Here is a 16,006-nt window from a genome sequence, read left to right as displayed (position 1 = left end):
CTCTCCAGGTATCACTGTCATTGCCCACGTGAGCGTTGAAGTCCCCCAGTAGAACAATGGAGTCCCCAGTTGGAGCACTATCAAGTACTCCTCCCAGGGACTCCAAGAAGGCTGGGTACTCCGCACTGCTGTTCGGCCCGTAGGCACAAACAACAGTGAGAGACCTTTTCCCGACCCAAAGGCGCAGGGAAGCGACCCTCTTGTTCACCGGGGTAAACTCCAACACATGGCGACTGAGCTGGGGGGCTATAAACAAGCCCACACCAGCCCGCCGCCTCTCACCCTGGGCAACTCCAGAGTAGTGGAGGGTCCAGCCCCTTTCGAGGAGCTGGTTCCAGAGCCCAAGCTATGTGTGGAGGTGAGCCCGACTATCTCTAGCCGGTATCTCTCAACCTCACGCACAAGCTCCGGCTCCTTCCCCCCCAGCGAGGTGACATTCCATGTCCCCACTGCGAGGGTTTTGGTCCAGGGATTGGGTCGTCGAGGCACCCCGCCACGACTGCTACCCAGTCCACATGGCACCGGCTTGTCATGGACCTTCCTGCGGGTGGTGGGCCTACGGGAAGGCAGGCCCACGTTGCCATTTCGGGCTGAGCCCGGCCGGGTCCCACGGGCAAAGACCCGGCCACCAGGCGCTCGCCTACGAGCCCCAACCCCAGGCCTGGCTCCAGGGAGGGGCCCCGGTGATGCCGATCTAGGCGACGTTACGGTCCTCGCTGTCTTCCTCTTCATAACAAGTTTGTGAACCGCTCTTAGTCTGGCCCGTCACCTAGTAGCTGTTTGCCATGGGAGACCCTACCAGGGGCGTAATGCCCCCGACAAGATAGCTCCTAGGATCACTCGAGCACACAAACCCCTCCACCACAGTAAGGTGGTGGTTCAAGGAGGGGCTTAATGTAATAAGATCACTAAAAATTCAGTACAGATATCAAACCTTCCAACAGCTGCTACATATCCAAACCTTTATGGAAGTTAAATACTTTTGACTATTTTACCTGATTATGGTCCATTAATCTCACTTTTCTAGTGCTTAGAGCAAGTGAATAGTTGGATGCAATCAAGCTTTCTTGAATTAAATTAAGATTAGACAGAAATAATTATATTTGGCAACACAAAGAAAAGGCTGAAAGTTGCTGGTCAATTTACTTCTCAGAAATATTGAGAAAAAACCCCAGATTAGATATTTTGGAGTTTGTATTAAGTCAGACCTGAGTTTTAGCAGCCACATCAATACAATTCAGTTCAATTCAATTCAAAATACTTTATCTATCCCAGAAGGGAAATTCATTAATTCAGGCAAGGCTGTAACTCAGTCAGCCTTTTATCACTTGACACAAATAAGAGTCAGAGATTTCACATCCAGAGATCATTTAAAGGTGCTTATGACATGCCTTCATCTTGAGCAAACTTGATTGCTGTAACAGTTGTTTTCCTGGATTTCCCAAGATCATTAGACAACCTTAGCTCATTCAGTAGTCTTCTGCAAAGTTCTAACAAGAACCAGGAAAACTGAAAACATCACTCTTGTGTCATCGTCACACTGGCTGCTGTTAATTTAGACACAGTTGCCCATAAAATTGGAATAATTTTGTTTAAAAAAAAAATATTTTATTGCAACTTTATGGGAAACCTTGTACATTTCTGATCTCCTTGTAGCATAAACCAAGTAAAGCTCTGAGTATAAACTTCCTGTTCATATTAAATGTGCATCAACTATAGCTACTTTTAAAGTTAAACTGAAAACAGCTGTACCTGTTATTACATTGTTACTTCACCATTTCTTTTTTGTCAGTATCTATTCCTTTCATTATTTTATTACCTATTACTGTTAATCAAAATGTATTTTGTCTCATGGGTTTTATTTGCATTTTTACAATGGCTTTATTAATTTACCTAATTCAATCTTTTCTTTACTTTTCATCTTAATCATTTATTTTTTTTTATAATTGGCCTACACTTTGGGTTACCTTTGTGTATAAAATGTGATAGACAAATAAACTTGCCTCTTTAATTTGAGCCTAGAGATTAACTATCAAAGCTCTTCAGAGTGAAGGCGTGCTGTGGTTTGCCTGCAGCTTTCAGTGCGAGTACCACCCACAACCACAGGGTGGCAACATGATTCCACTTAATAAATAAGAGTTTTTTTGTGTCTATGTGTGTGTGTGTGTGTGTGTGTGTGTGTGTGTGTGTGTGTGTGTGTGTGTTAGTGTTTTATTATAAATCAAAGCTTTCCAAACTGTTTTCCTTGTATATTTACAGATACTAATACTGAAGTGTGTAATTTTAATCAAGGAAACTACTAATCATATTAATTCAAATACTCGAGTCAAGTAGGGATTAAACATTTAGATGGTGCAACTATAAACCGTTTGTTCTGACCATGACAACGACTAAGAGAAGATCATGGAATGAATAACAAAATAATATAAAACTTTTAATTATATGATTATTCGATAATGAAACAACACACCTAATAATGAATGAGCACATACAAAAATAAGATAAAAAAAGTGTAAAAGGAATTGTTTGTCTCGCTATTGTTAGATATGTATATTGATTATTCATATTTGGGTTTTAATTTTTAGATATATGTATCTTTTTGACGAAGATTTATCAATTTAAGATGTTAATTATTTTATATGCGCATTCTTCAATTGTTATTGTAATTTATTAATTCAAGAGTTTTATTCATTATCAATTTTGATTCATTACTTAATTTAACATTTAATAAATAAATAAAGACTTCAAAGGCATATGTGCTTTACACGATATACCCATTAAACAAATATTAAGTAAAAACCCATTATTATTAGTATTATATATGTATGTATATATATATATATATATATATATATATATATATATATATATATATATATATATATATATATATATATATATATATATAGCCTATATTATATTTATATTATTATTCATCGGCCAAATTAATTCATCTCAGTATTCATTTTGAGTATGATGACATGATATCAAAGGTAGACAAATTAATAAGTCAAAGCTTAAAAAATGACGTAGAAATTTCAATTTGACCACATTTACAAACACTATGATAAATAAATTATATCTATAAATGTAGCGTCACGTCACCATTCATAAATAAAGTAAATACCGGTATATGCTGATTTATGGTTCCGCGTTACACCAACGCAGACCCTACTACGGCATAGGGGACGCAGCGACGCGCATCGTACGTGCGCCTCGCTGCGTAACCTACGGCGTAGGCTCTGCGTCGATTTAACGCGGAACCATAATTCAGGTTTAAGAAATTACGTGATGACGTGATCTACCCTCCCAGAAGTCAAAGTATCCACTTCCGGTTCAGAATCTGTTTACAGTTTGCGGGGAGAAAAGAGTTTGGTGAAAGTTGTATGGTATTGTGTTTGTTGCTGCATCAGGTTAAATGTCCCAGATCCCCGTCCCCGGGCAGACGCCGGCGGCCGCTGCCGCCGCCGTCCGGGGGAAGAAGCGGCCCGGCAGCCCGGCGGTGACTGCCGCTCCGCAGAGCAGCAGCGGGGGCAAGAAGAAGAAAGCCCCGCTGGTGGCGCCCACAACACAGTCCCAGGTACCACACTCCTTTACTATGGTTATAAAGACCATAGATTTACATGAACGGATTGCTGAAGTCCAACACTTACTACAAATAAATGTAAGACAAGCAACCAACTAAGAGTAACACCACAGATAGAAATGAGTCTACAGACGCCAAACTACACTGATGCTCCAATCAGAATAAAACTCACATGCCAATGTAACACCAGTACTCGAGTTGAGGGGGGATGAGGGGATGGCATCCCCCCTGAAATAAAAATTGTCAAAATCATCCCACCTGTAAAACTGTCATCCCCCCTTTCCATCCCTTATGTCATTTCATCAATGAATGTGGTTTTACTGCTATTTCAACATTTAGAGTCATCACTAGAAAAATAACCCCAGAAAAATTACTTATTTGACAATTTTCACTTGTTTCAAGTCAATTTTCACTTGAAATAAGTAGGAAAATCTGCCAGTGGGACAAGATTTATCTTTAATTTATCTTTATCTCAAGTGAAAATCTACTTGAAACAGCCGGAAATTTTAGTTTTTTCCAGTGACGAGTCTTGTTTTAAGTGTAATGAGATTTATTTTACTAAAATGAGTCATTTTAACTAGAAATAAGACAAATATTCTTGTTAATTTTAATTTAATTTAAATTTTGAGTTTTTGCAGTGATCCATTTTACTTATCCTGTGAAGGACAGAGTCATATTGATAAGTTCATAAAACTGTTTTTTAATTGTTGTGTTTTGATGTATTTGATGTAAGCCCAGTGGATATTTAAAGCTTACAGAAGTCTGCATTTAACTGCTGCTATGTCATTCCTGCAGTATTTCTGCGGCAGTTTTGGTCAGTGCTATTATTTGTAATATAAATTATTTGTTATATTATATTGTAATCAGCTCAAATTATCTGTCCCCATATGATAAAATCCACCATCCCCCCTGATTTTTTTTTTTTACAACTCGAGTACTGTGTAACACCACATGTTAACTATCATCATTTCCATCATATGGCCTGTCTGAGGACTACATGCAAAACTATTACAGCATAATTACTAAACAATCCAACAGGCCTACTGAATGAGCTGATGTGAAGGTAGGGAACAACACATTAATAAAATAGCAATGTGTAGGCTGTTAGATTTAAGGTTGTTAAGTTGTTAAGGCACTCACTCAAATGCAATTCTTTTTATTCGATTATTATTATTGGGTCAATATCGCTGAAGGGTGCCTTTTGGTGTCCTGTACATACATAATTCATTTGCCATGTTAACTTAACATAAAAATAACTATGAAAGGGTGTGTAATATTGGGATAAGTTTGTATATTCCTCAAAGAGCATTACTTGGCTCTTTAGATACATTTTCTAGATTTTCTTCAGGTTTGTATAAGAGGATGCATGCTATTATGCTATGTGCCAAGCACCGCTCATTCAATTTAAATGTGGGTAAAATATAGTCAAATCATAAAATATATATATATTTTTTTCATATTATTATTTTGTTAAATAAGATATTACTCATCTTAAGTGTATTGATCATTTGGTAATAAAAATCATATTTATATTTAATAAAAAAGAAGAGTTATTATTTTCATGTATTTTTTATTATATCATTGGTTGCTGCTGTACCTGTTTGCTCCTCTTCCAGCAAATATAGAGAGAAATAACAAAATATGACATATATGGTCCAGTTAGTCATTTGATTTGGGGCCCCTGGCCGCTCGCCCGGTTCAGTATATGGATCATCCTGCCTAGGTAGCTGATGATCAGATGTGTCTGGTGCATGTCTACAGGTGCCAGCGGAGACGGTGGCTGACGTGAAGCCGGTGGGATCAGCAGACAGCGGTCTAAACCCCACAGAGCCCACTGCGAAGCCTCCACCTTTCAAAGACAACACATTTATGGTGAGTGTCTGGGACAATCTGGATTCAAAATGATTTACTAGAGTCGCTTCTCACTAATTAACCCCTCTCTTTATTTCTGTTTTTTTTGTTTGTTTGTTTGTTTTCCCACCCTCATCCTGGCAGCATTCTGGTATTGGTGGAGCAGCAGCAGGAAAGAAGAACCGGACCTGGAAGAATCTCAAACAGATTCTGGCATTGGAGCGGACTTTACCCTGGAAGCTCAGTGACCCCAACTGTGAGTTTCAGTAGCTTATTTTTACTTGGTCCATATGGGCTATGAGCTGAAAATAATTGTGCTCCATTTTCCTTTTTAAGCCATAACAGATTCATGCAAAATAATATTTATGATTTTAAAATATTAAAATGAATCAAATAAAATGTTTGTTTTTTTTTGTTTTGTTTACTTTATCCTATTATTAGGTTAATATGTAATAAGCATCTTTCTTCTATCTTGGTATTATTTTACATGGTATAAAACTGCAGAAAATGTAAACTTAACTTGACTAATTTTATGAATCAAAATTTTGAAATGATTAACTGTTAAACTGTGCTGTCTCTGTTTATAGACTATAACATCGATGCTCCTCCCTCCCTGAAACCATCCAAGAAATACTCAGACATTTCTGGACTCCCTGTGAGTAATCTCTTGAACAGGACAGTTTACAAGACTTGTGTAAAACACATATTGAATAATCTCATGTGCATTTCCTCAGGCAAACTACACAGACCCTCAGACGAAGCTGCGCTTCACGTCCTCTGAGGAGTTCTCCTACATCCGTCTCCTCCCCACCGATGTCGTTACAGGCTACCTGACCCTTCGAAAGGCGACATGCATTGTACCGTGACATCTGAGCAATGCTTGAAATCATAAACAGGTTCAAACCAGTTCTTAGCTGTTAAGAAAACTGCTGGTCCAGCGATGAGAGAGAGGTGACTTCTTTCAAGGAGCCAACCCAACTTTGAATATCAGAGAAAAAAAACAAACAAACTCTCCTTGAGCCAAAGGTGCGAGTGCACAACGCTTGCACTAGGAAGGCAGTCCGAGTCGTAATTGTTGCTGTGTGACAAAAAAGATTCAGAAAGAGAGATTGATGATTTTGTGTTAGACATGTTGCTGTCAAGAAGTTTTGTTGGGTTCTTGATGATCTAATGTCACCAGGCAGACTGTGTGTGTGTGTGTGTGTGTGTGTGTGTGTGCGTGTGTGTGTGTGCGCTTGTGTGTGTGTGCGCGTGTGAGTGAATGCTTGATGGTTGCACCAGGTATTCATTCTTCCTTCCTAAGGAAGGTTTGGAAACTGCTTGGGAGGTATATATTATGTCAAGTATCACGTGTAAAAGTATATTTGTTTCCTGTTATGTGAATAAAGGAGAAATATTTTTGACCAACCCATCAGATTGATTTGTGCATATGTGAACTAGCTATTTCAGAGTTCCACTAAATTATGGGGTTTTAGACTCTTTACCAAATGTTATATTTTTGTTATTAAGTTTTGTTAATGCGCAATTACTCCTTGGGTTATGAATCTAATTGCATTTGTTGGAAACACCACAAATACAACACAGACAGTAGGTCTCTTGTCTCCATATACCCAAGGCGCAAGCCGACACGCGTTGGTGTTTTTTTAGATGTAACCCAGTCAAAATAAAGTTTTTTTTTTACTTTTTTCAAGCCACCAGAGTGCCTGCATTTTTTCTTTTGAGATCACATACAGTAGGTATTTGGAGGAGAAGCTCCAGACCCATCTCCAGACTTTTCTTTTAGTTTGCATGTAAGTGAAAATATAGCTCAAGTCTTATTCATTCATTCATAGAAGCAAAAAATCATGTCAATCTATATTGACACAGCACCTGTCCATTTGTTCCACTGCTGGTTTCCTTTTTTTTTTTTTTTTTGACCAAAAATGTATAGGCTGAAGCCTCATGGCTTATTTTGCCTATCCTTTTCAACAAAAGGCAGACTACAGAAAAGGAAAAAAGATACTAATAAGAAGAAAACGAAACGAACGAACAAAACAAAGAAAATGAACAAAGGAGAAGAAAATAAATGTGGTTACTCACGATTGAGGACAGCATCATTTAGACAGTTGGATATTATTTATAATTTATATTAGTGTTCTAGTGTTCTCTGTGAATTACCTTCCAACTTTTCCAGTAAGGCTGTCTCATTAATCACACATGGTGAAGAGCCAGAGTCATTTTCAGAGTATATTAAATGCTGCTTTCACACAAAATTAATAAATGAGGTCCCATTTGCAGTATTTTACATGATAATCACATCTATAATTCAAATACTAAAAACATAAACGCATCAGCAAAGTCAGTAAAAATGTGAAGCCTTGGTTCGTAAACCAGTGCTCTAAACAGAGTTACAAGGTTTTACCTGTTAAGATTGTGAGCCAGACTTGATCTGAACAATAATTCTGTTCAGTTCTCTCTGGATTATTATTTTTTTATACACAGACTCCGTGAATACACAATTCCTTGTAGCCTTTGCATAAAATTCCTCCAATGTTTAATGTTAGGCAAACCATGAGCCCTGAAAGTTATCTGAAATGACTTAGATTGATTAAGAGCTGTCCAGGCATAATTAAAACCTGATCGGATAGTGGTGAACTGTGATTTTTGAAGAAGGTAAATGTGAGAGAAGATCATTGCTTGGTGAAAAGGAGAAAATTAACAACAGACCTTGTGCTAAAGAGTGAAAGTAAGAGAAGAAGACAAGTCAAGGCATTGGGACTAAAAGGCTGTAGCATAAATAAAACCACGTAACCTAAGCTAACCCCAACAAAAACCACAGGGCTTCAAGCATGAAAATTCCCCCTAAAACAGAACTGAAGACCAAACGAGACAGATCCTTTGTGGCAGCGACCCTTAGATCCTGGAATAACCTGCCGTTTCATGTTCGATCCCCACGATCACATGAGGTTTGTTTTTAAATCAGCTTTAAAAACACACTTTTTCTCCCTGGCTTTTGATTAGTTTTAGTGGATTTGGGCAAAATTTTATTTGAAACATTTAATTATTTTAGTCTTATTTTTTATTTCATTGTATTCTTGTATTTTGTACTCATCTTACTTTATTTATATTATCTTTGTAATACATGCCTTTTATTCAGCTATTTTTAACTGTACAGCACTTTGGTCAACCTTGGTTGTTTTAAACTGTACTATATAAATAAAGGTTGAGTTAATGTGTTCAAGAAAATGAGGTCAGAGGGCTATTCAAGCTCGTTTTTCACAGAAGGCAAACAAGTTCTATACACTCCTTTTAAGTGCAATCAAATTACTCTAATTACACTCTAATTCTTCTTCATTTGACTCTAATTCAATCCAGTTCATCGTAATTCATGTTGATGGTGGGGTGTGGTTTTGTCTCGGTGTAGGGGAAGCCGTGGCAGCAGTTCAGGTGATTGCAGCAGCACATAATCAACCAGCTGTTTCCACTCAGCTCATTATCATCTCCAATTTTATACAACGACATCAGGGACTCGGGGTGGGAGACCCGCTGATGACCAGAGTGGCCGGAAAACTTCATCTTTGAAAAGAGTCATTCACAAAAAAGTCTACTTTCTCTGATCATATTGTACATTGGGTGTTGTTGGAAGAACCCAGAGTTGCTGAATCCCTCTACATTCAGTTAACCCACTTCCAGTATCATCCAAAATTAAAAGTTCATATAATGACAATTCCTTTAAAAAAGAAAAGAAAAGCCAAGATTGGGAACCCAGCAGGCTGCAGTGAATCTTCATTCTGGTGCAATCCTTGATCCTGAGCAAGCATGAGGCGACAGTAGAGAGGAAAAACAAGGTCTACTAGTGAATGAACCGGGCTTTATCAGAAATAGGTTTTTCCTTCCTTACGGCACAGGCATGTTTCAAGATGGGCTAAAATTGGCAATGAGTAGGACCATAAGGTATGGTTTGGTCACCAGAGTCCAGACTTTATAGGAATAAATGTTGCCTCAGTGCATAAGCTTACTGACATCCAGCTATTACGAGTGTTTGCCATAAATCAAAGGTAAAGTTGTTTCTGACAAAATAAATGGGAGTGCGTGACTTTTCTTTTGGCCAGGCAGAGTACAGTGCTGCCTGCATTTAACCTCCATGGTTGTCCAAAGCAATTAAAACAGATAAATGAGTCACACTCCTGTACATGCTGTTAGTGTGCCTGCAAACGACCGATCTTCCTCGCGGCTGATTGTTACTTCCTCCAACTCTGAACTCCGCTGAAGCTGATGAGGGCAGTATAGTATATCTATTAAAGTCAGACAAGCATTTTCATTCCTGCTGTGGCATCAAAACCTCAACATAGTGATTAATGAACAGCGTCAGGGCTTTCTACTACCCAAGCACACAACCCAGCAGAGTGTGTCCGTGCATGTGTGCAAGCAGGTGTGCGCACTCTCCGGACTTCTTCGCTGTTTATGGGTCGTCCTGAGGTTGGGTAAGAGTTTAGATTTGTAGAATTGAAACTCTTACAGTTTCAAACAGTCAAATATGACGTTATTTATACATGTCGGCATATTTATTGTATATGTGTTGCTGAAATTGCCTCTGGTATGCCTGCTTTTGCAGTCCCCCATTGTCAACACCTGGATGTGCCAGAGTTCTGCTCATTCTGCCAGCCCACACTGCAGACCGTGTTTAGCGTTGCAGGATTCCTACAGTAGGCCGCTATTGTCACCGCCTAGAGTTTATGAACTTGAACTGCTGCAGAAATATATCTTTTTTTTCCCTCAAAATTTGGACTGCCATCTACTGATAAGTGGGGGCTGCTAAATACAACACTCAATCAATAAAAATCAGAGCTGAATAATATCAGGATCAAGAATAATGAGTGCCACTCTTGTAGTTTACCTCAGAAACACTCATAAAAGCAGCGCGGCAGCGCACAGAACCCACAATAAACTCGAGCAAAAAATGAGAACACTAATCTAAACTGGCTAATGATAATCATTGTTAATTTCGGAATGGACGTGGGAATGAATGTATATATAATTAGAACTACAGCTCAATCATGTAATAACCATCATTACGGAAATGATTGTGATGTGCACACAAAGCTCATTTTGGGTTTTTATAGAGGATTGCGCATCAGCTGCATTGCATGATGGCTAATCAGTGTCAATTTTGATTTCTAGTGCTTACTTTGCTTAATTTTTTGTTTGTGGTGTTCTGAGGAGTAGCACTGAGAGGTAATGTCATTAGCTATCATTTACAACCAGTCTGCCATTTGGTGGGGGTCACAATCACAACTGAGCAAGATTGAAGATGTCTGTATAGTTTAGTTTTTTTTTGTTTTTGTTTTTTACCTTTGAGTATGCAAAGGATTGCTTTTGTCTAAATAAGTGAACCTATAACTGTAAACACAACATGAATCAACAGATTATTATTAAAAATATTTAACATCCTTCCACAACTGTACCGTACTGAAAAAGAAAAAACAACCTTTCACAACTACAGGGGCATAAAGGAATAGCTATCCCCAACAGATCGCTACAGATACACGAGAAAACCTTTTGACAAAAGCTATACTGCATTATTCATCAGAAATGTTTTTATTCTTAAAGTATACGAGAAATATTAATAATAGTTACCCTCAAAAGTCAGTTCAGTGAAATGGATTAGCAGCTCTGGTAAGCTGATCAATAGACCAATTTCAGTGCCTTCTGTCCCAGCAGGGGGGCTTTTATATTTATGTGTTTGACCTAAAGCAACAGAGGTAGAAGTGGAGTGAAGTTCTCTCAGCAAAGACAAAACACTGGTTGTGATACAAGTTCAGCTTTTAAACTTCTCTTTCTGTCGTAGAGGCATTTATTGTGCTCATCCCCTCCGCTGTAGTGTCACTGACACTTAAACTCAAGCCAGGGAAGGTGACCATCCTGAGAAATGATGAGATAGCTCAATTCTACCCTTTTCTGCCTACAAAGTATGATCCAGCATGAGGCTGATGGTTTCTGGAAAAAAGGGATCTGAAATACTCTTCAGACAGAAAGTTGACTTATTGCAATGTTTTTGTAACTTCCAGGAACCACCTGTCACAGCGGTGACATTCACGCTGTGCAGGGCTTGACAATATGCTGGTAGAAGTGACAAAAGGCTGAACTATAGGAGCCCTAAAATCCTGATTTCCTCAGAAAGTTTGTTTCCAGAAATCTAAATGAAGTTGGAAACAACCCAGGGCAGGTCTGCTCAAAGAGGGCATTCCAGGTGCTACTCTGTCCCTCAGACAGTGGGACAGGCACAGGATCATGCTAGTAAATACAATATTTAATTTCAATAGTGTGTTTACACATCAACTTCACCACAAACTGTATCAGAATCCTTTTTTTTTAACTTGACTCAGATTACACTATTTAGTATATTCTGCATCTAATGGAGCAAAGCTTGTTTCTTTCAAATAAAGGCTTTATCTAATGATTATCAAGTTTTGATACTAATAAAGGTTACTTTTGTACCGACTGACTTAGATGAAAAATGTTTTTTTCATTTGGGACAGTTTTCTTTTTCTTGAAAAACAACAAAAACAAAAACTCTTCTATCCTGTTATCACTGAAAAGTTGTCAGACAATAAGCAGCGATTCCAGGAATTTACTTTGCCAACCTGCTGTTTTTAATTTGCTCATGCAATAACATGCAGTAAGTAAAGATGTCGAAATCCGTTTATCAATTTTGTTACAGAATTTTACGATAATCTGAAGGAAACTTCATTCCATCATAAACGTGTAAATGATCATTGCCAAGGGCACCGATACAATCCCGCACCATCACAAACCCTGACTTTTGGACTTTTAGCTAATAACAGTTTTTGCTACGGAACATAACACCATTTTCCATCAAAAAAAACAATCTCAAATAGTCATTTAACTGACCACAATACATGTTTCATTGTGTAATGTTCCATCTCAGTCTGAACCCAGCTGCATCACATTTGAACAAACTTAATGTGATGGTTTCGTTTGCACTGTGCGGTCTTAAGGGAACTTTGTGAATGTATGTCGATATTGTTGCACTTAACAAAGTTTCCCAATATAATTCCATGCCAATGTGGTTATATCAACTACCGTATTGACAATGAACCTTCTTATTGTTGGGATTGACCATCACAAATGTCCAGTTGCGTGCCTTTTCCCTGTACTGTTCTTCTCATTCAGTGACATTCACACACATTTTGTGGGAGTGTATGGTTGTTTGTCTATATGTGGCTCCGTGATGAACCGGCGACCTGTCCAGGGTGGGCTTCTGGCTTTCACCTGAAGAGAGTTGGAATAGTCTCCAGAAGAAAGTAACCCCAATTCCGGCAACCGTATACCCTCAATATTTGCTCTTAATTGCTAAGAATTACTCAGAAAGTCTTCATCTTTTAGAAATCGTGCCCATCATGATCTATACGAATCAAAGGCCATTTATTTGGTCTGCATTGTTGTAAGTCAGAGCAGTGTTACAACACATTTAAGTTAATGTTGTTGCTTTTGGCAATAAAAAAAGAAGTCAACTGTCTTATTTCAGCAAGTGTATAGAAAACTTTTACGGTTTACGGTGTAAAAAGGTGAATAAAGATAAGAAAGTTACATCAACCCTCTAATATTCAATGAGAAAGAAAATAAGTGCATTTCTCATAATGATTACTTTCTCATGGGGGGGGCATACACCTTTTTAACTTCTCTTCATTTACCTGAAATACCAGTTTGTCCATCTTTAATAAGCATTCCTCATCTTTACCTTCAAGAGTCTTCTTTGTCCCTGCCCACACAAAAGAAAAAAAAGGGTGTTATTGTGCCAAGGAGGCCCATATTAGCTTATTTTCTTCCTTTGGTTGACTGCAGCGTTAGTGGACGTGGGGAGTTACCAGTTGTTATTGAGCTGTAGAGGTCAAACAACAAAGTGTCATCAGATAGCTAATCAACTCATTCAGATATCATTACACTAGGCTAAATCCCTGTTAATCCTACTGAAGATTCAATCAGTTTTGTCTCACAGGTCAGCTTTGTGTGCGTGTGTGTGCACTCCCACGACGACATAAGGGACCGAGAGAAAGGTAATTCCTCATGTTGATAGACAATGATTGTCCTTCAGTGGGCCATATTCACCATCTCCTTTCTGTCCTTCTCATCGTTTCCGTGTTTTGTCCGCTCTTATTTCTCCTCTGCTCCTTCCTGTCTTCATTCTCTTCACCGGGCTTTTGCTTGATCTTTGCTGATCAGGACTCTGCTGTGGCCTCTGAATGATAATTCTTCTCTTATTCTGCCTATCTGACAGATGATCTGTCCATTTATCTATCTAGCCACAGTTACACCTAGAAGTAGTTGGACCCATTATTATTACTTTAACCTGTGTACCAAAACACATTCTAGTTATATAGGCAATGCAGAGTTTAAATGAGGACTCTCTTTGTTAATTTAAGAACTTTTACAGCCACAGTTGAAAAAAGGTTTAGGAATAACAGGTCCTCAACATGTGGAACCCCCATTTTCAGGAGCTCAGGGGGGATTTGGCATCCCTTCAATGAATTTGTTTCATTTCACTTGCAGTGAGAGCTTCTTTGATCACACGTGAAGGCATCGCAGCAACAGCTTCCAAATGCAACACATGAAATCAACTCCAGGCTCCTTAGCTGCTTAATTGATGATGATACAGTACAGCAAAACAGCTCAAAGATGTCCATGAAAAAATCTTTAAGTCAATTTTTCCAAATTCTCAGCGTCTGAAAAAGAGGATTTCACACTCAGTCGTAAAATCTGTCTGTCTGTCTGTTTTTCTGTGCGTCTGATTAGCTCCATCCATCTCACAGACCTACAGTCGAGTGAATCACGTGTCATTGGACAGAAACAGAGGTAATAGAAGGGATGCGACCCCGCAACCTTCTCCACGACAGATGGGACCAATCTCACCAGCCCAAGACAGACCATCTATCCATACCTACCCACCACAGTGTGTGTGGTGTATGTGTCAGATGATAATGCCCATCCATTCACAGTGCTGCTGGTGATGCAACTCAATGTCTCGGTGTGCTTAGAAGCTATTACATGTCAAGACTGGATTTGTGTGCTTTCAGGTGTGTGTTGGTGTGTGAGCGTGCACGTCTGTAACTTCAAGCCTGAGTCTCAAAGCAGATATTTTATCACCGGCTCAGCTCCAAAAGCCAATTTACGGTCTGATGGCTGTTGTGTGAATTTCAGTTGCCATCTGGAAAAATGATCTTGTGTGACTTTGAATGAACTTGTAAATATTCTGTTTCTGCTTTTGGTGTGAGAAGCCTATTTTCTGACCATATTCTGTTTTCTGACCATATATAAAATCAGTTTTGCAAACAAAAACTAAGGCAACTGCTGACTGTAAGATGCTCTACATTATAGTAAAGAGGACTTCAAATCGATACTGCAGAGGTTTTTATGAGACACAGAGTTTGTAATAAAAGCTTCCCTTCATACACAGACATACATTTACAACCCATCTCCTAGCCATTTTCATATATTGGATACACTGCAAAGAAACAGAGATATTATTGTATTGACTTCAGAGGGAAAACAAGAGTTACAGGTTCGGTTTGTGTGTGTGTGTGTGTGTGTGTGTGTGTGTGTGTGTGTGTGTGTGTGGTTAAATCTCTAATTTACCCATTTCACTGTATCAAAGATCCCTGGTCCATTCTGCCCTTGAAGTAAAAAAAAAAAAATCCCACTGGATGGGGCACGTATAAGGAAAGACAGAGTATGTTAATGCAGAAAATAAGCAAACCCCAAGTGCAACCAGACACACACACGCACACACTCACACACACACGCACGCACGCACGCACGCACGCACGCACGCACGCACGCACGCACGCACGCACGCACGCACGCACGCACGCACGCACGCACGCACGCACGCACGCACGCACGCACGCACGCACGCACACACAAACACACACACACACTCAAATGCAGAGTTAGTGTTTTGGGAGAGTGTGATGGTAAATGAAGCGTGAAATGAAGAGTCAGAGATGTTAGAACTTTCCCTCCCCAGAGAACCTCCACAACTGACTGAAACAGACAAGATCAGGACAGATGAAACCAAACCTGAAGGTAACTGCATCAGGACGCCTCCTGGTGGGTAGAACTCGATATTTCCTAAACTCTTCTTCTCGTTTGCGTGGGTGAGAACAGCCTGGGGTGTAGTAATAACTGTTTTATTCAATTTAAAGACTTCAGAGTTATTTCTGTGATAACAACAGAAATTTGACTGAGAGTGTCAACTGGCTTCATTTGACTTCACCATCCATCCGTCCGTCCGTCCGTCCATCCATCCGTCCGTCCGTCCGTCCGTCCGTCCGTCCGTCCGTCCGTCCGTCCGTCCGTCCGTCCGTCCGTCCGTCCATGCATGCATGCATCCATCCAGCCATCCATCCATCCATCCATCCATGCATGCATCCATCCATCCATCCATCCATGCATGCATGCATCCATCCATCCATCAATCCATCCATGCATGCATCCATCCATCCATCCATGCATGCATGCATGCATCCATCCATCCATGCATGCATGCATCCATCCATCCGTCCATGCATG

General features: G+C 39.4%; 1 protein-coding gene across 1 annotated transcript; it reads left to right on the top strand.

Annotated features, from left to right (window-relative positions):
- The first annotated feature begins 3,334 nt into the window (after window positions 1-3,334).
- On the top strand, window positions 3,335-6,853 carry ino80c (INO80 complex subunit C). The gene is made up of 5 exons (XM_061718358.1): window positions 3,335-3,580; window positions 5,348-5,458; window positions 5,582-5,693; window positions 6,025-6,092; window positions 6,172-6,853. The coding sequence occupies exons 1-5, from the start codon at window positions 3,419-3,421 to the stop codon at window positions 6,301-6,303; spliced, it is 585 nt and encodes a 194-aa protein (XP_061574342.1). The 5' UTR covers window positions 3,335-3,418; the 3' UTR covers window positions 6,304-6,853.
- Window positions 6,854-16,006: the final 9,153 nt, after the last annotated feature.

The sequence above is a fragment of the Cololabis saira genome, chromosome 3 (genome assembly GCF_033807715.1).
Source record: "Cololabis saira isolate AMF1-May2022 chromosome 3, fColSai1.1, whole genome shotgun sequence".
Taxonomy (NCBI): Eukaryota; Metazoa; Chordata; class Actinopteri; order Beloniformes; family Belonidae; genus Cololabis; species Cololabis saira.
Note: the sequence above shows the minus strand (reverse complement) of the source record. Positions and strands in the feature narration are given on the sequence as shown.